We start from the raw sequence: 21,830 nt of genomic DNA, 5'->3' as shown, positions 1-21,830 counted from the left end.
AATGCTGCTGATACTTTAATCCAAATTATTCATATGGATTCTGATTAGCAAACATTGATTTTAAAACATGTGGTAAACATTACTTGTTTATAAAGGTATAGAGCGAACAATGATCATGAACAAAAATTTAGATTTATGACATGTCAGTAACAACTCCAGTATTGTTTTGCGATCTACCTGTCTGGCTGGAGAGGGGGCGGTAGTGACAGAAAACATATTGACATTAGTTAATGAATTTCTTTTCTCTTTTTTGCATTGGTTTTTAAAGATTTTGAAATATTTTCCAAGCCGAATGTCAACCTAACCTACTCAAAAAATGCATCCAGCTGTGATAACAGCTATAACGCCCGAAGGTTTGGTTTTAGGTCCAACAAAATATGATAATGCATCTTCTGTCAATATGTAAAAAACAGAAGGTTTAATACTCATGGGAAAGAAAGTCCAATATCAGATGTTAAAATGCCACCCACAGCCAGCCATCCAGTGGATTGTGTTGCAGTGATAACAGATCCAAAAGAAAAATCAAAATTCCTCTAACCAGAAAACTCTTTCTTGGTTTACCCTAGGTTACTCCAGATTTCTTATGGCTTATCCCAGGATATTATTTCACAAAAGGCACATACAGTTGCTCTAAGGAATTCTGATTCATTTTCCTCCAACTGAGAAATCTTCCGAAGGAGGCATCCAGAGAAGTCCTGGATAAATACCAGAACCCTTTCATCAGACTACTTTTAAGTAGCCTTTATTGGAGAGTAAAAGTACATTCAGGCTTAGCTGCTGATTCTGTTGGCAGTCCTCTCACCCCATGATGTTGGGTCTATCGATGTCTACCGTTCCCCTGGTCAAACAGGGCACCAGAGCGGAGGAGAGGCTATTGCTTGCCAGTGATGACCCCTAGAGGAGTGGTAGACCAGAGAACCCTTAGCAGCAGAGCTGGGGTGAGAAGGCAGTGGCTGGATGGTGTTATAGGAAACAGTCTAGGGCTAAATTAAAAGCTTGTGGACATACCTACATGCCATTGGCCATAAAATATTTATATACCCCACATACTTGTAATGTATCTCAATTGAAAGCTAAGATCTTCTCTATATATAGCTTTACATAAATTTTTTTTTCCGCATTTTCTGTCATAGTATAATAGAATTTTGACAACATCTTCTGTGCATATGAAGTTCTAGCTACACAGAATACAGTGACACATGTGCCTGGGGATGGCATTTCTTGAGTGTAGGATATTTCAGATGTATTTTGCATACAGAGAAATGAATTAATGTTTGATTTTACGAGGAAACAGATTAGTGAATAAACCCATGTAACATAGCATACATGGCAAAAAGCAAACTGCTCGAGGTTCTTGTAGTAGCTCTTTTGCTGCCTTAGGTCGGCTAACAGGAGTCTCTCCAGGACCTTCATGATGTGGGATGTCAGCTAAGTCCGATGATGAGGGATTTTGCAGTATGCAGCATTGTTTAGTGTAAATGCAAGACCTGCATTTCAGAATCCACACCCTGAGGAGCATCCAGCTTTGTGTCTGCACTATCTGGATGCACTATCAATACACATGCAAATTCGACGCTCTGATGTGATCTACCTGCTCACACTGTACGACTAAAAACCACGTCGCACTCAGCTCCGCAGTGAGATGGAGCTGCTCTGACTCAGCTATCCTGAAGCCAAACAAATAGAATGTGGATTTTAGGCCAACTTTAGTGAACCACGCTGCCTTGGCAATTTGTGCAATTTTGTGCTGAAAGTCCTAAAAAAGGAGATGACGTATTTGAAAAAAAAAGACGTGGCTGTGCAAACGTGGCTACTACACTCTGTCAATTTTACAGACAGAATTGCATTTCACTCTTTGCGCTGCCACCCTGCCACGCTGCTGTGTTTACATCTGAGAGGAAGAATAAAATGAAGAATCCTTCTTGCACTGAGCGATTTGCCCACAACGGTTGGGAGAAAATTAAACATGTTTGATATTCTCCTGATCTCACGATTCCTGATCGGGAGGTGGTCGTGAGAGGCTGATCGCAGCTCATAACCCTCTGTACACTACCCACGAGGGACGATCAGGCTGAAAGTCGGCCAGATCGAAAGATTCTCGCACGAGTGGAAAATTGCCCCGAAAATCACACAGTTTACTGTGCGATTTTAGACTCTGCTTTCCCACTCAGCAGAGGTGGGGAAGCAGAAAGGAAAAGTCCAAGATTAAGTATGTAACAGGGAAAACAAATATTTGATGCCAAATGGGATAAGAAAAAAGTGTTGCTCTTAATCCAATGAGTGAATGTTGGTGCTCAGTAAAGTAGACAATTTGCCAAAAAATCTAAATTGTGATCATTTTTAACCAGAATTGTGATTGGGATTTTATTTACTTTTTTTCTTTGCACTAACTTTTTATGCATGAGTAAGTACTGTCTGCAGATGGCATTTGTCTACTACAATTACAGGTGCAAAATTCTTTACAGCTGAAAAAAGGAATAAGTAAACACTATCAGGACAAACAGCATATATTGCTTTACATATAGTTTTGGTGAGTTTTTTTTATTGAGATCAGTCCTCAAGTAAACTCAATTAGGTTACAGCTGCACAACACAGCATATCATGATCCACAACCATCATTTCAGTTATATTTTAACACAAATCAATTACAATGACAGAATAGATACATTTTTATTGGATTTAAAAGCCTGATATATTTAATGTTTTTGATGGAAAACTAACAAAAGGGGGATTGATGATAAAGAAAGGATAGGAAAAGATAAAAAAAAAACTCTGCAAAACTTTTTCTTTATCTGAATCTAAATCATCATGTCAGTTATCTGTAAACCTGTCACGATGATGTTTCTCTGAAATCATGCAGCCCTTAACAAGGCTAAAGACAAAGCAGTATGAGAGGGGTTTTTATGCTATGACCCAAGTTTTCCTAACTGCATAAAGCCTGCTTTATTTCATCTTAAAATTACTTAAGGTTTTTCAGAATAAGCAAGGGTTTCATTTACAGTGCTGTATTTATGAAATATTGTCTTTGATTTTAAAGAAAAAGCAGTTGGAGCACATTCAAAATGATACCGCCAGCTCCTTAAAGGGCAGATTATACTTCTGCAACCGCACACATCAAATGTCGCTTGCATCTGGTCGCGAACCAGTTTTGCAGGTATGCTTCTGCACCGTCGGTCTGGAATTTCTAGGGAAGCACAGCAGTTTCCCGCCAAAGCGCAAGGGTGAGCCTATTCAAGAACTTGTGAGAACTACAGCGGATGGTCACGACAACTTCGGCAGCTCTATGTGTTTAAGTTACAAAACAACAATGGCACGTCTGCAAGATATCATGTTCATGGAGATGGATCTAGAGTTGCTAGACATCCAAGAAGAACATGTTCTGTTAATGGAGTTGGCAAAAAGACCTTTCGTCGTCGTTGTTCATTTTTATTGTTTCTGGGTTTTTAAAAATGGCGCGCCCCGGCACCGAATCGAGAAGAAAAACCACACAGACAGCTGGAAAGGCATACTGTCAAAAAGGAGGTGGTTGTTGGACAGGACCCAAATGCAGACAAAGCTTGAGGTGGTTACTTGAAAGTTTATTTAACCCAAAAGTTCAACAAAACCAAAAATCCAAAACATAAATCCACAAAAATCCAAAAATGCTCAAAACCAAGAATACTCACAACCAGAAGGGGACAAAGAAATGACGACAAACCAGCCAAGACTGAATGAACAGGGGGAGATTATGTGGGAGAGAGAAACAAAGACTAGGTTAATTAACAGATTGGGAGCAGGTGTGAACATAGGCAAGAAGGTAGCTAGGAAAAAGGAGACTGACACAAGAGGGCAAACAGGAAATATCTAAGAAGTCAAACACAATAAAAAATACCTAGAACACAAGAATCAAAATAAGACCTCAGAGATAAAACTTGAACACAACCAAAACTATGACACCTACCAAGGATCAATCACAGCTCCTTTTTGTCTGTGCACTTCTGCTTGAGGTGTGCGCGGGTTTGCGACCGTTCAACGCGTGGTCAGGTTTTATTTGCGGTGCGACGACGGTTGCAGAACCTCTGCGAGGGGGACGTGGTCACCACAGTGACAGATTAGACGGTTGCAGAGGCTATGCGTGAGAAGCAAAAATTGGCCTTTACAATACAAGGAAATAGATCTTATCACACCAGCTCTTAAACCACTGACTGAAATACACTTCTATTTTGTTTATTGGAGAATGGCCAGCTCATTCTTTCATTGAGAACAAGAACTAAAAAAAGTGATACTGAAATAAGTTTATGAGTTAAGCTTCTCTGGAAAAAAACAACCTCTTAATAAAATATTAGTCACATAATATTTTTAGACCTTTAAAGCAGGGCCAAGTAACATTTTACCTTAGTAAACCCTCTTCTAAGTCAAATACAGTATTTGCAACAGGTTTTGTAATTGAAATTTGTTTCCACTTTAAGGCTCCCTATTTCCTGTGATTGTATTTTCCCTTGAAATGTTTTTTTTGTGTCTGTAAATTCTGTCAATGTCTATATAATCTGTCAACATCAATAAATCTCCGATGTAGAAATTTCAATCGGATAGATAATGAAAGGACTGGTCCAAAACAGTGCCAGTAATACCTATTTAATGAAAGGCAGAACTGAAATCAAGTATGACCACTACAGATCAGTTTTTCTGCATCAGCAGCCATTAAGAGATCAATGTAAATATCTTCTACTACAGCAGCCTTAATTGAATACTGTTTTAGAAAGCAAGACTAAAAAGCTTAGAGATCAATAACCAACCCTGAGATGAGTTTCTACAACTTTTTGTAGCAAAAAAAAAAGAGGCAGTTTTGAAATAAGACAAAATTTATAATCAAACCAAAATCAAAGTTAGGACAGGGGTCCTCTCAGCCATTTTGAAGATGCAACATAGCCTTGCCTCAGGGAGTTTTTCATTTGTAATACTAACAGGCCATTGCAGGTAAGCGACTAAACAAATAAATGGCTAAGAGAATACTTACAATAAACAGGTGGAGAGACTATTTTTTCTCGCTGAAGTGCACAGTTAATATTACTGAACTAAAGATCCACCACCTTCTCGTTAAAAAGGCTATTATAGCTATAATATGAGGTTATCGAAGCATGCTGTGTTAGTTCAGATATAATTTAATGATTTGTATTAAATAATACTTAAGGATTATTTGAATTCTGGCTTATAACATTGCTAAAAAAAAGAACAAACTTACATACAGACAAAATTAACTCTAATCATTGTCAAATGTTTTAAGCTGTGAGTTAAAAAGATATATAATTTTACCCTATTTTAAGCAGGAAGGTCCAAATAAAAGTATTTAATTCCCAATATTGGGACAGGGGGATGTTTTACCATTCTCTTTTGAACAGTTTCTTCAGCATGTTCACGGTCCTGAGTCCTCTCTGTTCCCTTCAGCTCTCAAAGCAGGTTTTGTGTTGGACTGAAACACTAGGTGCTGTGGTAATGATTGAAGAATGCAAATTTTATTCCTTGTAACCCTGTCTATCTTAGAGGGTCATCCATTCATGCTCTTAAAAGACTGAGTGACCGTCTATTTTCAGTTTTTTTAAATGCTTTGTTTACCAAACCCCGATAATGTTGTACCATCTTAGAAAGTGTCCAAGACTCTTGAAAGACCTCTCCAACATGCTTAGCAAGGGAGGTGGTCTTCTTTCACACTAATTCAACTTTTTATGGTATAACAATGAATACTTTTTCATTTTGGGTCCTTGTTGAATGCAGGTTTCCATTTCTTTATTCCCAACAGTGGGCTTGAGAGATATGTTGCTGCTATTAACATCCTCCTAACCACAGTATGGGGAGTGGGAATGAAAAACTGTTTCTTAACTGAAGATTGTGCCATAAACGGTAATTATTTTTATACATCCTTACAAAAGGTGCTAAAAATATGGTTTTGTTTGACATTTTTTTAGATTACATTAAGTTAGTACCTTTGATTGGGGGTTTATATTTTATAACCAAAAACCAAAGACTAATTTAATTTCTAATGTCACAGAGAAAAAAAGTCAATCAGTCTAATGAGATGCAATTCTATCAATAAAAATACCTCTGTTACTGGGATGTGGCTGATTTTAAATCTAACTTAACCTTTATTTAACCAGGATAGAAACCTTTTTAACAAGAGATCCCTGGCAAAGAAGAAGCAACAAAAAAAAAGATAAAGTTACATAGTTAAAAGAAAAATAAGATGACTAACAGATACACTTTATTGAATCAGCCTAGAAACCCTTTAGTTTGCAAGTAAAAGCACCCAATTAGATAAGTTTTGTTAATTGAAAAGTAGAAAAGTTAAATAAAAACAGGTTCCAGGAGGAGGGATTTCAGTGAACAAAGGTTTTTTTGCCCAATGCAAGAGCAAAAGGACCTACAGAAGCTAATTGTGAGAGTGAAGGGTATTGCTGATCAGATATTGACACTCCAAGAAATGCCTCATAAATAAAAGTTGCCAAATGGGAACTCCTTTGAGCAATCAAACAAGGCCATCTTACTATTCCTTGATATTGATCAAATTATGAATGTATACGTTTTTAATATATCTTCTTTAACCGTATAATGCAGAAGGTAAACGTTGAAGAGCGAATCCAAAAAGGAGGGTGGAAATAAATGAACCTTGACAAGAGGAGCACGTATTGTACATATCATAGCATGGTAAGATGGCTGCAGCATTTTCCTCTCATCACAGATCGATTTTTACACCCAGTTACTGGCTGATCCATAATTGTCAAACTTGGATCAAATAAACACATGAGAAACACTAATGTTTCTCAATATGATCTAAATATTAAATAACAAATCTGATATTTTATTATATTCTCTGCTCTCAATCTGTACAATATTCAAAGATGTGGCATTACTAGTTTGGTACCATCAGCAAATACTTAGTACACATCAGACATTTTCTGTAAAGATGTGATTTTAAATAAGAGTTATTTACATCTTTTCTTCCTCTTTATATTCTGAAGACCTCGTCACCTTATTTTAATAATACTAATACATTGTCTGACAAAAGACCACACAATGAGACAAAGATTTCTAAAATAACACCCCATTTTTTGGGGTAGCTAAAATGTATTTCTAAATGGATCATTGTCAGGCCTCTGCCAATCTTGACAGAGAGTTCACATGGCATTAAGTAAATGAAGAAGAGTTGGAAAGTGGAAAAGCCATTGATCTAAGGCATGTAGGAGGAAGACAAGTAAAAGGTTATAGCTAATTGCAGTAAACAGAAAACACTGACTTCAGATTCTTGGAACCTGCTGGAAAGGAAATGCTGCAGACTAACCCTGATCCTAAGCATTTGTTTTGGTTTATAAAGTAAAGTCCATTGCAGCATAGTTTGATTAATTAGACTTTTCCTTTTTACTATTTCATAAACTGTTTGGATTAAGTCCTGAAAGGCAGACCCCTAATTATATATATTGTAAGAAATTGTGTTATATCAAACTGGTCCTATAGTCACTCTATTACATATGGAGTCATGTAATGAAAGTAATTTCATCCTGGGATTATTGAAGTATTTCTGATTCTGATTCCTTAAGAGGGAACGCCTATTAAACACATGCAAGGGCATGCACAAGCCCATTTCTCCTCTTGCACACTCTTTTTAAAAGTTGCTATCTGCATCGCTGATGCAAGCTTTATTTCCAAAAGAAGAATTGCAATTTTTCCACTATGTCAGACTTACCACCCATAAGTGAAAATGGGAACATGCACATAGGATGGCCTTACGTAAACATATCACCAGAATGATTGACAATTAGGAGGATTACTTATTTAGATGATCCACCTGTAAAAAGAACATCCTCCACTATATCTTTAATACAAAAAGGGGAAAGAATACTGACATTTAAATAATGTTGATGTGTATATTTTCCTCATTTGTATCAGTAATCCAATAAATACTTATACATATCTGCACTATAAACACAATAGGTAGTTTCAACATGGCAATGGAAAAAAAACAGTAATCCTAGTTGCTACAGTAAAACAGATATTTCCATCTCAGCTATAAAAAAAAAAATACTTTTTTTTCTCAGTCTGACATTAAATCTGTGTAAACGTTTGCTAAAACAATTTACTAAATCCCAAAATAATATGGGGCCTTTTTCTGTTATATCCCTCTCTGTTGTTTAGTATCATTGGATTTGAAATTGCATGACTTATATCCTAATATGCAAAAACAGTCAAAATCTTGGACATATTTTATAAATACAGTTTTCCTTCTTTGTATTAATTTCTGAATTGTGGACACCTTATTAAAACCAATATAACTATTGATATGTACCCCAGGATGAACCAGATCTGTTTAGATCCACTATTTTCCACATGCTATCTAATATCTCATCCAAAAAAAGAATAATTTCCATTACTCTGGTTTATATTAAATACAAATAATTTTGATGATTGCAACTGACCTTACACAGGAAAGGTTTAGTCAGATTTATTGTGAGGAAATAAAATGCCATGCCTCTGTAAACAGTGTATGTGAGTGTCTGCTTTCACTTGCACTTTTCTACCTGGGTAGTTGTGCTGAATTACTCTCAATAATTTATATCTAAAAAGGGGCATTCATCGATTGTTGTTTTTACTCTTTTATTTCTAAGAATTTGTGCAGGATTATGAAAAAAAAAAACTTCAGACTCTTTAAAATGTGTAGTTGCAACCAGAGCCGATTTAAGGTGTAAAATGTTTATAAGGGTGGCCAGGCAATAACCAATGTACAATGAGGGGCGGCCAAAAGCGGAGAGGTGCCAGAACCTCAGGGTAAATCTACACTATTCCAACAGGAAAATTAATGAGCAAAACATCCATATTTTATAAATAAAGAAAAACTGTACTTTCCTACAGCCTTTGCTAACAAATATATATACAATACATATTTAAACATCTGTATTTTCTCGATAAAAGGTATAGAGGATAAAATTCTTTCAGTTTTGAGTTCTGGGGCATAAATCTTTTCCATTGTCATTACTTACCTAGTTGTATCAATTCAGCATAAAATTAATATTTATGAGTACTAATATTATTTGATACGTTTTTATTATAATTGTTATTTATCTATGATTTCACTGAAGACTCCTAGATGGCTTGCAGAGACACATCCTTTTCTCTTTACCCCATATAACACAAAATCTAGTTCTGAAAAGAGCATGAATTCTGCACTTATGATAGTTCATGTTATTATACTGATGTGTATAATTAACCAAAAAAATGTAAAATGTTTTAAATATTCCACTTGAGAGTATTACTGCTGCCAACATCTGTATTAGAGGAAGGAAAATAGTAAGGGTGGCCAATGATTGGTTAAGGGTGGCCCCCATCTAGCTCCGCCCCTGGTTTAATAAGGGAAGCTTTCTTTATGTTTTCATGTTTTTCCACAGTGGGAAGAATTATTTTTGAAAAGCTGAAAGACAAACAAACCTCTAGGTTGTCTACAAGTCATTATCCTGTCCTATCAAATGCTGCCCTACTTTTTTAGATTTACATTATCTCTTATCCTCTGCACAATGTATAGTTGTGTGTTTTTCCGTTTAAAATGTACCTTTGATTTAAAGGGAATATTTTATGTGTTAAGTGCTATCAGCAGCTGCTGCATTACTGTAGAGCTGTACTGAAGCACATGCCTGCACCATAAACCTTTGAGGTCTCTCTAAGCATCACATATAACAGGTCAACCCAGCCCCCTTCCCTTCCCTACAACTGCTGCTGTATTTAGCAACATAAGTGTTTCAAATCCAACAGATAATCTTGATAAAAGGCCCAATTAAAACCCAAAGAAATGGACCTGTGTGCGTGAAAACAAAGGTGTCAGATTTAGAGCATCCTTGCAGGATGCCTGCTGTGCAGCAGATCCTGTGAGAAAGGATCTCCAGCTACCGAGCAGTGAAGGTCATTTCAAAACGTGATGCTTTCAAAGACACCATTTAAAATGGTTGACTGTGTGAAGTTAACAGATAGCGGAAAACATCCGAGATGTGCTCTGCAGCCGACTGACACAGCGCCGTTAATTGAGTCCCAAACGCCGGAATAAAAACCTGAGTGATGAGGCTGAAAATGTCTGGAGCTGCAAAACAGCCAAGAAAACAGAAGTCCCATTCATAAGGAGGGTGGAAGCACACTGATTCAAACATGAAGGAATCAAATGATGATTCTTTCTTTATTGTTTTGTTTTTATTCTGCAGAGATTGCTGCTAATTAGCCGAATAACAAGACAGAAGTAAACAAACAAATATAACAACCTGAATCTCTTAGGCTACTCACCACCTCGACATGGGTGAGTCATAAGAAAGCTTTCCTCGGATTTCTCCCCGTATCCGTTTCAAAGACACCTTGCACCACAGAGAGGCTGCGGATGCGCCTGGAATAAAGGAGCAGCATCCAGTCCGCTGTGCTGTTTGCAGCAAAAAAAGAATAAGAAACGATCCTACCTCTGGGATGAGGAGGCGACTGTAAGGATGCACGCTGCCCGCATCGCCCCCTCTGCAGGAGACAGGAGATGATGGCTGCAAATTAAATAAATAAATAGAGATTGAATTAAAGGAGGGGGGGGGGCACTTGGATTTGCTGCATATTAAATTCACTGCTCGGTGTGAGAGGACGCCATGTATGCGCAGGGATGTGGAATAATTCCCTGCTGCCTTGCTCATGCGCTACCTGGCTCTGTTTACAGCCAGGGTGCAGCTTAGAAAAAACGCTCTTATTTGTTTATTTTTATTTTAATCAAATGTACGTATGCTATTTCTACGGAAATGTACGTGATATGCCAACATAAAGTAGGCATATCTAGTTCAAATCTTGAAAACCAAGTCCAGTGGATATTTTTTGAATTTTTACGGAATGACTTTGACCTGGATGACTGAGAACCTTCATCAGCAACATAAAGTAGTGCTTTCATTTTTTACAAATGAATATCTGAAAAGTGTGGTCAGTTTTTTTTTTTTTGTTGTTGTTGTTTTTTTCATCCTCTAGCATAGGTGGTTCTAGAGCAGAGGCGTAGCCAGAAATTTTTTTAAAAGGTGGCCAGGCATTATCCAATGTACACTGAGGAGTGGCCTAAAGTGGATAGGTACCAGGTTCTGGTGCCTATCAATCTACACTGTTCAGGGGCGGAGCTAGATGGGGGGCCAGGGGTGGCCATGACCACTCTTACCCAATCATTGGCCACCCCTAACATTTTCTCCCTATAATACAGATGGTGGAAGGAGTAATACTCTCAAGTGGAATGTTCAAAACATTTTTATTTTTTGTAGTTAATTATACACATCAATATACTAACATCAAAGATAATAAATACAGAAATCATGCTCTTTTCAGAACTAGATTTTGTGTTATATAGGGTAAAGAGAAAATTAGTCTCTGCAAGTCATAAAGGAGTGTTCAGTAAGAACATCTTGTCCATCGTCATTACTTACCTACTTTTATCAATATCATTCTACATTCAATTGATATTTGGCAATGATAAACTGCACTGGTGGTGTATATATGGGGAACAGAACTAAGAATGGGCTAATGAGCTGATAAGGAGCAGGTGTGGATAGAAGTGAAAAGAAGGGAGCCAGGGGGAAAGGAGACAGGGACAAACGGAAAAAAGAGAGTAACTCGAGAATCCCAACACTGCTTAAAAATAACAAGAAAACAACTACAATGACATAAAATGAAAAAGAAACAAAGAATACAGAATAAATAAATGAAAAAGGAAATTAAAACTCAAAAAGTCCCCAAATAGCTGGATCATGACAATGTGCGCCTCAGACCTGGTCTGTCATCCTTTATGGCCACTGTTGCAAAATCCTAATGCCAAAATGAATATATGGTAAATAAATTAGGGTATGTGTAGAAACAGAAAGCACAACCAATGGTTCCTTTGGACCAACTCAAATTCTTTATATTTACAGCTTTATTTTTCAATGATTTAAAATTGATGCACATTCAGCTACACTCGTACTAAGATAGGATCATAGTGCTCATTTGCTAGATCTGAGCTTTCCAAAGCTGCAAATGGCCCTTTGGTTTAATCAATGAATTAATTGTTTAACTTTTGCCCTGTTTTTTTATTCCTTTTTTTTCTGTGCCCTCATGAAAAAACTCACATTTATTCATGGCCTGAATGATTGGAGATCCAAGAACTTCATCTAAGTACTGAACAGATTTTTTGTATTCGGAAAGGTCTCATTATGCTTGACGCACAGACATTCCATGCACTGTCAGAGACACGATCTTAAAATAAATTCCAGAAATCACAATATATGATTTTTTTAAACTCTTTATTTGTATGATACAGCTGCAAATAAGTATTTGAACACCTTCTGACCTTTAAAGACCTGTTAGTCTGCCTTGAAAATGTCCGCCTCCACTGCATTTATTATCCTAATGCACGTGAGGTCGTTAGCAGCATAAAGACACCTGTCCACACCATACAATCAATAAGAATCCAACTACTTACATGGCCAAGACCAAAGAGCTGTCCAAAAACACTAGAGTTAGAATTGTACACCTCCACGAGGCTGGAAAGTTCTATGGGAAAATAGCCAAGCAGCTTGGTGAAAAAAGTTCCACTGTTGGAGCAATTATTAGAAAATGTAAGAAGCTAAACAAGGAGAAGCTAATGTCCCTCAGACATTATATATATATATATATATATATATATATATATATATATATATATATATATATATATATATATATATATATATATATATATATATATATATATATATATTTAGAGAGAGTGAGAGAAAGAAAGAGAGAATAAACTGTTAAATGAAAAGAAAAGGAAATGCACTGAAGGCAAATCAAATGAATCCATTCTGGGTGAAAAGATTGCGCAGTCCATTAAGAATGTGTAACTGAAAAGAGCTTCCAAACAATGGCCCACAGAGACCTCTTCTGTGAGTTTCATGAAAGACGTTCTTTCTGTACCATACATTCCTATGAGTTGAAAAAGTGAAGAAATGTAACAAAGCGTAAAACAGAATATTAAAACTGACAAGTAACATGAGCTTATAACACTATATTTCAAGGATTATGACACAGCTTTAAAAACCATCTTTGAAAAAAAAAATTTAGAATGTAAGACAACATGTACATGATGCCCATTGCCAATAGAGGAGCCTCTGTATTTAGTGGATTTTTTATTAGTCTTCTCTTTTTTTCCCATTGAGCTTAGGAGACTGATATGATCAGTTAGAATCACCACAGCCTTAAAAGGATATTGAATCATATGAGTCAATATCCTGTACTATACAGGTGCTGGTCATAAAATTAGAATATCATGAAAAAGTAGATTGATTTCAGTAATTCCATTTAAAAAGTGAAACTTGTATATTATATTCATACATTACATACAAACTCATATATTTCAGATGTTTATTTTGTTTAATTTTGATGATTACAAATGACAACAAATGAAAATCTCAAATTCATCATATCAGAAAATTAGAATATTGTGAAAAGGTTCAAAATTGATGGCCCCTGGTGCCACACTCTAATCAGCTAATTAACTCAAACCACCTGCAAAAGCCTTTAAATGGTCTTTCAGTCTAGTTCTATAGGCTACACAATCATGGGGAAGACTGCTGACTTGACAGTTGTCCAAAAGACGACCATCGACACCTTGCACAAGGAGGGCAAGACACAAAAGGTCATCGCTAAAGAGGCTGGCTGTTCACAGAGCTCAGTGTCCAAGCACATTAATAGAGAGGCGAAGGGAAGGAAAAGATGTGGTCGAAAAAAGTGTACAAGCAAGAGAGATAACCGCACCCTGGAGAGGATTGTGAAACAAAACCCCTTCAAAAATGTGGGGGAGATTCACAAAGAGTGGACTGCAGCTGGAGTGAGTGCTTCAAGAACCACCACACACAGACGTATGAAAGACATGGGTTTCTGCTGTCGCATTCCTTGTGTCAAGCCACTCTTGAACCACAGACAGCGTCAGAAGCGTCTAAAGAGAAACAGGACTGGACTGCTGGTGAGTGGTCCAAAGTCATGTTCTCTGATGAAAGTAAATTTTGCATTTCCTTTGGAAATCAAGGTCCCAGAGTCTGGAGGAAAAGAAGAGAGGCACTTCATCCACGTTGCTTGAAGTCCAGTGTAAAGTTTCCACAGTCAGTGATGGTTTGGGGTGCCATGTCATCTGCTGGTGTTGGTCCATTGTGTTTTCTGAGGTCCAGGGTCAACGCAGCCACATACCAGGAAGTTTTAGAGCACTTCATGCTTCCTGCAGCTGACCAACTTTTTGGAGATGCAGATTTCATTTTCCAACAGGACTTGGCACCTGCACACAGTGCCAAAGCTACCAGTACCTGGTTGAAGGACCATGGTATCCCTGTTCTTAATTGGCCAGCAAACTCTCCTGACCTTAACCCCATAGAAAATCTATGGGGTATTGTGAAGAAGAAGATGCAATACACCAGACCCAACAATTCAGAAGAGCTAAAAGCCACTATTAGAGCAACCTGGGCTATCATAACACCTGAGCAGTGCCACAGACTGATCGACTCCATGCCACGCCGCATTGCTGCAGTAATACAGGCCAAAGGAGGCCCAACTAAATACTGAGTGCTGTACATGCTCATACTTTTCATGTTCATACTTTTCAGTTGGCCAACATTTCTATAAATCCTTTGTTTTTATTGGTCTTCAGTAATATTCTAATTTTCTGATATGATGAATTTGAGATTTTCATTTGTTGTCATTTGTAATCATCAAAATTAAACAAAATAAACATCTGAAATATATGAGTTTGTATGTAATGTATGAATATAATATACAAGTTTCACTTTTTAAATGGAATTACTGAAATCAATCTACTTTTTCATGATATTCTAATTTTATGACCAGCACCTGTATAATGTTGCCCTATTTTTTCAGGCTTGCAACAACTGCCTAATCCTGATCAGGATATGCAGCTGGTCCATTTAGAAATGTACGTTTCGCCAACATGTTATTTACACATTGTAAGTAGAAAGCCTCCTTTTACCAGGAAGTTTAATTTCAGGTTTCAAAAGGTTAAAAAAAATATTTTGAAAGTAAATATCTTTTATTGACCTTTTATTCACAAGATGTGTTGTTCAAAAAAGCTTAATCCTGTTCTCAATAAGCAATAGGAACATTGTATAGTAGATCAACACTAAACCTAGCTTGCTTGCTGAGTTTTTGCATATGTGCACAGTAATTCAGGTATTTGTAAGATTTAAGCCTTTGAAGGTACTTAACCTTCTCAAACTCACATTAAGAACATTATTCAATCCGTCTACTTCCACCTGAGATATAGCAGCCACATCCGCCTGTCTTTCACCCCGTCAACCACTGCAAAACTGGTCCAGAGTCTTGTTACAGCAAGCTTGTATTATTGCATCCATCCGAATGCCTTCTCTCCTAAATCAGGAACACTGAGACTCTCTTTTCATATCCAGGCTAAAAACTGCTCTGTTCAACCAAGCATTTTCACTCTAATAAAAGTGTATAGAACTTTTATTTTACTCTAATGTTCTGAACAGAAAATAACAGTTCAAGTGCAAATCAAAAAACACATTCATGACTGGGGTTGAAATTAAGATAATGACAGTGACTGTAGGTAATGTGGACTTTCTCATAATAATTGACTTAAAAAAGAGATGCAGTTTTTCAGTAGTTTAGTATAGACCATAAATAAATGGTTTTGATTATAAGTCCTGCCACCTTTGTCTCTCTCCACCAAATATTGCCGCCCATTTGCGAGTTATTTCCAGGTAGATGGTTGGCTTGTTGGGCAGATAGTCCAGGTATACACTTAGACCCGTTTTTGGAACTGCTGTCTCAATCTGAGTCCCCTCGTGCCACTCATTAAAAGATGTAACGGAGATAAAATCCGGCCTCGACTCCAGCGCAGAGCTCAGTGAGGTTTCGTAGTATTTGCCGTTGATGCGGTTTCTAGTGTTTTTAAAGTTCCACGGCCTGACGCTGGTGTCGATGTATCCTGGGCCCACGCTAGGAATGAATAAGAGGTCGTTATCCTCGCAGAAAGCTTTGATGGAGACCCAGTTGCGCTGAGTGGAGCCGTAGGTAAAACCATTGGTGGCGAAATAGGTGTAGATGCCATCAAACCCTGCGGTCAGGATCTCCCTTTTATGCTTTTCTTCGACCAGCAGGGCGATGAAGATCCCGTCATACGGTGTGTCCCTGATGCTGCCGCTTTCTGTGTGTTTAAGCAGCTTGGCCCATTGCTCCGAGTTAATCAAGTACGAGTCATACACATAGAAAAGTGGAAGGAGCTTGCCGGCATTTGTTCGATACTTGAAAAAAGCTGGATGGTCTCCGTATCTAAGGAGAAGAGATTTGCAAACAATTGTAAATAAAGACATTTATTCACTGATTATGGAAGACAGCTATAAAATCAGCTAATCTAAAGCAACACTTACTTCTCAATGATGTATTTGACATTGGTAAACATGTTTACTTCATCTCTTCCTTTGTAGGGCTCAATATGAAACACAACCTGGAAATGGAAAAATATATTTTCCATCGGATTTGTTCAACATCTGATAAGATTTCTCAGAAAGCATGAAGCTTTATTCAACTCGCCTTTATGTGGTACTTATGAGCTACCTCCAACAGTGTGGGCATTATCTCATCCAGTGGCTCACCATTGTCATCATTCGTTGAAGGGGGATACCAGGAAACAGCGATGACACCTGATGACCAAACACACACAAAATCAGACTCAACATTAGGTAATCAGATTTTAATGTTATGTTGGCTTATTCTTCAGTATTTTACTTTCCCTGAGTCAGTTTTGTTCCCCTGATTCTTCAATCTATCCATCAATCAAGACCGTTACTGACTTCTGATCATCTGAAGCCAGAATCTGGGCCGTCTTCAGCTCTTTCTGAAGCCGGACATACACTTTGCAATATTTTCAATCGTTGCATGCAGCTACAGCTCAAACTGTACGATGAAACCACAGGGTTTGAAAGTTCACGGCTCAAGATGCATGTTCTCGCACTGTACGGCCTGATGATCTGTTGCGACCTCACGACCACTGACTGAATTTCAAACATGTTTGATTTTCTCCCAACCTTACAATTCCTGATAGGGGGGTGGTCCTTAGAAGCTGATTGCCCCTCGTTACCCCTTGTATACTACACAACCCCAGATTAAGGCTGAAACTAAGTCCGATTGAAAAATTCTTGCATGACAAAAAAAAACACAGTGTGTGCCCGGCTTAAGGGGTCCAAAGATCTTTACAGGCAAGAGGGGAAAATCCTGTTCCTCCAGAGAGTTCTGGGTCACTCTGGGATTCTCTGTGGGGCGTGTCCATAAGAAGGCAGGAGTCCCAGAATAATCCTGACCAGCTGGTCAAACTTCCATGTAAAGGACTGTGAGCATTGTTCTTCAAATAACCACATGATCTGGATTTCTAATAGGGCTGGGTATTTTCACCAAAGTCCTGAATCGATTTAATTTTGATTCATACAGTTCTAAATCGATTAATTTCGATTCGATCTGTTTTTACAATAATGAAAGTTGTTCAACTGTATTTCAAAATATGATCATATTAAACACAAAGAGCAAACTTCTTAATCAGACAGTTTAAAGTTGAGATGTGAACAAAGCTGTGTTAAAAGTGCAAACTTGTTTGTGACAAGTGAAAAAGTGAAGCCTCTCTCCAGCAAGCAGACGTGACACAGCAGCAGACATGCATGAGCTGCATTATCTTCAATGCACAAACCATATTTGCAGCGTTGTTTGTAACAACTACAGGGTGTTTGCTGGTTAGCCCCCTTTTGTTAATGTCTTCAGTCAACCTATTGGCTATATTTACAGCTGTCTGGCTTGAATAATCTTGGTGGTCTGTAGCAGGAGATGCGAGGCGCCACTCATTATCAATGTAGTGGGAAGTCACCTTAATGTCACATATCCAGCACATTATCTTTAGCTGTTTCAAATCCAAAATGGTTCCAGCATCAGACTTCAGTTTGGACAGCTTGCTGAGTGGTGTGTTACTTGGGTCGGCATTTGCACATGCCTGCTCATTTGAATGTGAACGTTGCACACATCACTATAAAACTAATCAATCTCATACCCTACACATCGATTTTGCAAAAATGTAAAGGAATCGATTAAAAATCGATTAAATCGATTTTTTTACCCAGCCCTAATTTCTAAATGTCTGACTTATTTTGTGGGAAAAAGTCTGAATTACTCGGAGAACGTCCTTAATGTTCCGAGCGCTTCTGTTGCCGAAAACAGGTCCAGATTATCAGATTATCCACCTGACTCTTGGCCTTCAATCTAATGTTTCATGTCTCAGCGAACTGGACTGGGTCTTTGACTTGCAGTTCTACACCTACTTTCCTCTCTGCTCAGTGGTCAGAGAATCTCTGTTCAACATTTACTAAACGTGGCCGAAAGGTTTTCTCTCCAAGGACTAACTCTATGTGTCCTTCTTGGCATAGATTACATCAGATGAGCATATCCTGTCAGACCAGCATAACCATAGTCAAAACCTGTTAATCCCTTTAGTATATCCCTGTTTATCCCTTTAGTTTTGTACACTTTAAACTACCTCAATGAGCATGTATTCCTTTAGTCATGTACAAAAAAATGATTTCATGACATACTTTTTGGTGTTTTTTCAAGCGCATGGCGATCTGACCTTAAATTGTTTTTTAGGGACATGACTAAAGGGTTACACATCCGTTTAGGTAGTTTAAATTGTATTTGTTGTACAAAACTAAAGGGATACACAAATCCGACGTAAGCATGCGTATTGACTACGGGTATGCTGGGCTGACAGGGTATGCTGATCTCACTGAACACCGGACTGAACCTTAATAATGATCTTACAAAAAGATTGAGGAATTATAAAAAAAAAAAAAAAGGAACCCAACTACATTTTCATCATGTTAAACCAGACTTAGTTTGTCTTATTGGGCGCTTGCCTTTCTTCCTTCCTCTAACTCTGCACTTCAAGCAAAACAGAAGAAATGTTTTTGCAACTTTTATGTTGGCAAAAACAGATTCTACTTTTTTTGTTCCAAATCCTGTTTGCCATTTATAAGAGAAACCTTTCGCAAATCAACCACAACAATATCTTTCTGTTTGGAAGCAGACCTCAATGGCCCAAAACACACTGAAATATTCTCAACAACAAAAGACAACGTTGAATTTTATCCTTAGCAGACAAATATTATTATTACCAGAGAATAATACAATTTCCCAGTACAAAAAGGTGGATACATTGAACCTTATGTCATCCTATTAATGTCATCAGTTTGAAAAAGTTTATAGGAAAGTAAAGAGTTTTAATCACTGATAATCCTTGATCTAATAGCCAAGCTTTATATTGTTCTCACCAATGGCTGCTGTACGCAGCTGCTGCATATGTGCCTCTAAAACAGCGGGGTCCCTGGAACTGTAAGGCCCCAAGGATGGGTAATAGTTGGCCCCAATGTCTTCAGGGGGTACGTGCCTTCCTTGTGGATATTGCTGAGCCACTTGTGCATCCCAATGTGGCAGCTGTGGATGGTCCCAGTGGATGTATTTGCCATCAAACTTGGGGTTTCCATACCAAATATAGTAGAAGGCATGGAGATAGTAGTTTGGAGGAGGGTACTTCCTCAGTGTGCTTTCCAGCTCTGCATCCCTGTCTGACTCAGCAGGGTCACTCATTTTGATCTCTACAGGTCTTTTGTTGTATTCCCTCTGGTTCTGAGAAGCAGTCTGTCTGTGAAGATCGACTTGAACTTCAACAGGCCTGTGAAAAGGGGAGTCCTCAGGGGTGAGAGTCTTTAAAACCAGCGTTATAATGAGTAGGAGCAAGGCCAATGCGATTAAGCTGATGCAGGATTTAAGCCTAAACCTAGCCATTCTTCACTCACAGCCGGGAGCTTCCCACAGTTCATTGTTGAAGCTGAAGTAAGGGGTTGACGGTGGACATGGTGCCATTGGACATCAGACACAGAGCTGTTGTTCAAGGAAACAAGAAACAGATGTCATTAGATTGTTTTAAAGTTTTCAGTAAAAAAAAACAAAAAAACTATAAAAGCTTTTACCGAGAACAGTAGAGAGAAACATGACATTAGAAAGTAAAAGAAAGCAATAATTGTATTATTGTTCAAGTATTTAAAAACAAAAAACAAGTTTCACTATCTATTACAATAAAAAAATATGATTTAGATCACAAACATCAATAAAGCATAGAAGTAATTTATTGTTTTTTTTTAATAAGACAAATTATATTACAGTGAACTATTCTGTGGTTTCATCAAAACATATCTTAAATTGCGATGTCCTAATGAAATGATTGATTGCTGGATCATTTTATGTTGGAGATCTGATCAATGCTAAGGGAAACTTCACTTTGAAGATTATAGTTTCCTACTTTCTTGGGTCAATTTTTTTCCATTTTGTTACAAACTGTTTTAGTTCATTTCCAGTGAAATCATTGAAAAAACCCTCCTGTTTGACTTTGGATTTCTATCAGAGCGTCAAATACAAAAAAGCATGAAAATAAAGTTAAAGATCTTTAACCTGTCGCCATCAATTCTGCTCTGAGCAACACACGGAAAATTATTTTCAGTGATAGTGGATACATCAATTTTGATTATTTAGTGAAAAACAATAGTTACCTGAAATGTCTTTATTAGTGCAGGCTATATAAACAACAATAAAACAATGAAACCAGCAGCTTGATAAAAAAGCCCCGTTTACTACATATTTACATATTAAGTCATAGTAAAGTGCACTGAACTTCAGACCTGTCAACAACAGAAACTAGCTATAGCATGAGACACATGTTAGCATTAAGCACGAAAAACAACAACATAACCCGCTCTAGCCCTCAACTTAAAACAAATATATTCCTTCGATTAAAAACAAACCTGCTTTAACAGAGTGTTAGAAAGTTTATCAGTTATTTCCGCTAAATATGATGTAGATGACGGTGCACAGAGCTAGCCCTTCTGGTTTAGCACTTGTCCCGGACGTTGCGCAGATCTACAAACGCTCCACGAGCATTCTAGGCATTCAGTGTGACCCATCCATGTTTATAGACAGCGGTGGTAACGCGGTCTGAGATATCTCACTGGAGGGGGATATGCTGCCCCCATTAGGCCAGAGGTTGTACAACATTCAAACTCTGCACACACACACAAAAAAAAAAATGCACTCACACTCAATGCATTCATGCTGAAACAGTTAATTGCATTCGTTGCAACTAAAAAGAATCACAGCCGATATGTTTAGGATATAATCTGAAAAAGAGATTAATAATCGTAAAAAAACCGTCTATAAATAGATGTATATGAATCTAAACATTATGTAAATAAAAGCACCAAATGGCCTGCCTCAGATACACAATACCCACCTACTAAACTACAATTGAGACTGAATATCATTCTTCTTCATGATAACTGTACTAAACTGTGACACCTTTTTATGCAATGTGTTGCAATTACTTTGCTTTTACAATGTAAACAATTGATCATAGGGGTTTAAAAACAGATATTTTGAATGATAAAAAAAATGCCCATTTTGTTTATAGTATGCATATATGTTCTCTATTCCACAGCCTATAATCGTTTTCTTTGCCACTGTATTATTGTCTTATTGTATTAGTATGCACAAATTAATATTTGTCAAATGTGTACACATACCTACCAAATTAAGCTTATTCTAATTATAATCAAGTTATGACTTGGTTAGTTGTTTCAACTCTTCCATATTCATTAAGGGTTGGTTAAAATAAAACCTGCCTGATTCAAAGAGTTCCCCATCATCATGAGGAAACTGAAAAAGTATCTCTAATACTACCACATTTG

The 21,830-nt window shown here is 37.5% G+C and overlaps 2 protein-coding genes across 10 annotated transcripts in view; both read right to left on the bottom strand.

Moving 5' to 3' along the window:
* fut9a (fucosyltransferase 9a) overlaps positions 1-10,680 on the bottom strand; it is a 35,147-nt gene extending 24,467 nt beyond the window's left edge. The window contains exons 1-2 of one of the 6 annotated variants that reach the window (XM_038273060.1): positions 10,458-10,680; positions 10,269-10,387 (exon numbers count right to left, since the gene is read on the bottom strand). The gene's annotated coding sequence lies outside the window, so the exon portion shown is untranslated. Of the gene's footprint in view, positions 1-3,940; positions 4,080-10,268 lie in introns of those variants that run through there. The other 5 variants (XM_038273051.1, XM_038273050.1, XM_038273042.1 and 2 more) reach the window with 5 other exon arrangements.
* A 4,843-nt stretch (positions 10,681-15,523) lies between these two features.
* On the bottom strand, positions 15,524-21,037 carry manea (mannosidase, endo-alpha). 4 transcript variants are annotated; one of them, XM_038272995.1, is made up of 7 exons: positions 20,892-21,013; positions 20,640-20,663; positions 19,890-19,974; positions 19,365-19,765; positions 16,591-16,700; positions 16,428-16,504; positions 15,524-16,329 (listed from the first exon to the last, which is right to left on the bottom strand). In XM_038272995.1, the coding sequence occupies exons 4-7, from the start codon at positions 19,678-19,680 to the stop codon at positions 15,693-15,695; spliced, it is 1,140 nt and encodes a 379-aa protein (XP_038128923.1). In that variant the 5' UTR covers positions 19,681-19,765; positions 19,890-19,974; positions 20,640-20,663; positions 20,892-21,013; the 3' UTR covers positions 15,524-15,692. The 4 variants fall into 4 exon arrangements, with proteins under 4 accessions (XP_038128923.1, XP_038128913.1, XP_038128904.1 ...); XM_038272985.1 differs by lacking the exon at positions 20,640-20,663 and having other exon boundaries at positions 20,892-21,037; XM_038272976.1 differs by having other exon boundaries at positions 19,365-19,974.
* Between the last annotated feature and the right edge of the window lie 793 nt (positions 21,038-21,830).

This window comes from Cyprinodon tularosa, unplaced genomic scaffold, assembly GCF_016077235.1.
Source record: "Cyprinodon tularosa strain WSP-4 unplaced genomic scaffold, ASM1607723v1 ctg120, whole genome shotgun sequence".
NCBI lineage: Eukaryota > Metazoa > Chordata > Actinopteri > Cyprinodontiformes > Cyprinodontidae > Cyprinodon > Cyprinodon tularosa.
This window is presented reverse-complemented; position numbering and strand designations above follow the sequence as displayed.

What these genes read in the sequence shown, in the direction of transcription:
- manea (XM_038272968.1), bottom strand. Translation starts at nt 19,878, where the DNA reads ATGGCTAGGTTTAGGCTTAAATCCTGCATCAGCTTAATCGCATTGGCC. An exon ending in GCTGCGTACAGCAGCCATTG is followed by an intron (nt 16,701 to 19,364) that starts GTGAGAACAATA and finishes TTTGGTCATCAG; the next exon opens with GTGTCATCGCTGTTTCCTGG. An exon ending in CTCATAAGTACCACATAAAG is followed by an intron (nt 16,505 to 16,590) that starts GCGAGTTGAATA and finishes TTCCATTTCCAG; the next exon opens with GTTGTGTTTCATATTGAGCC.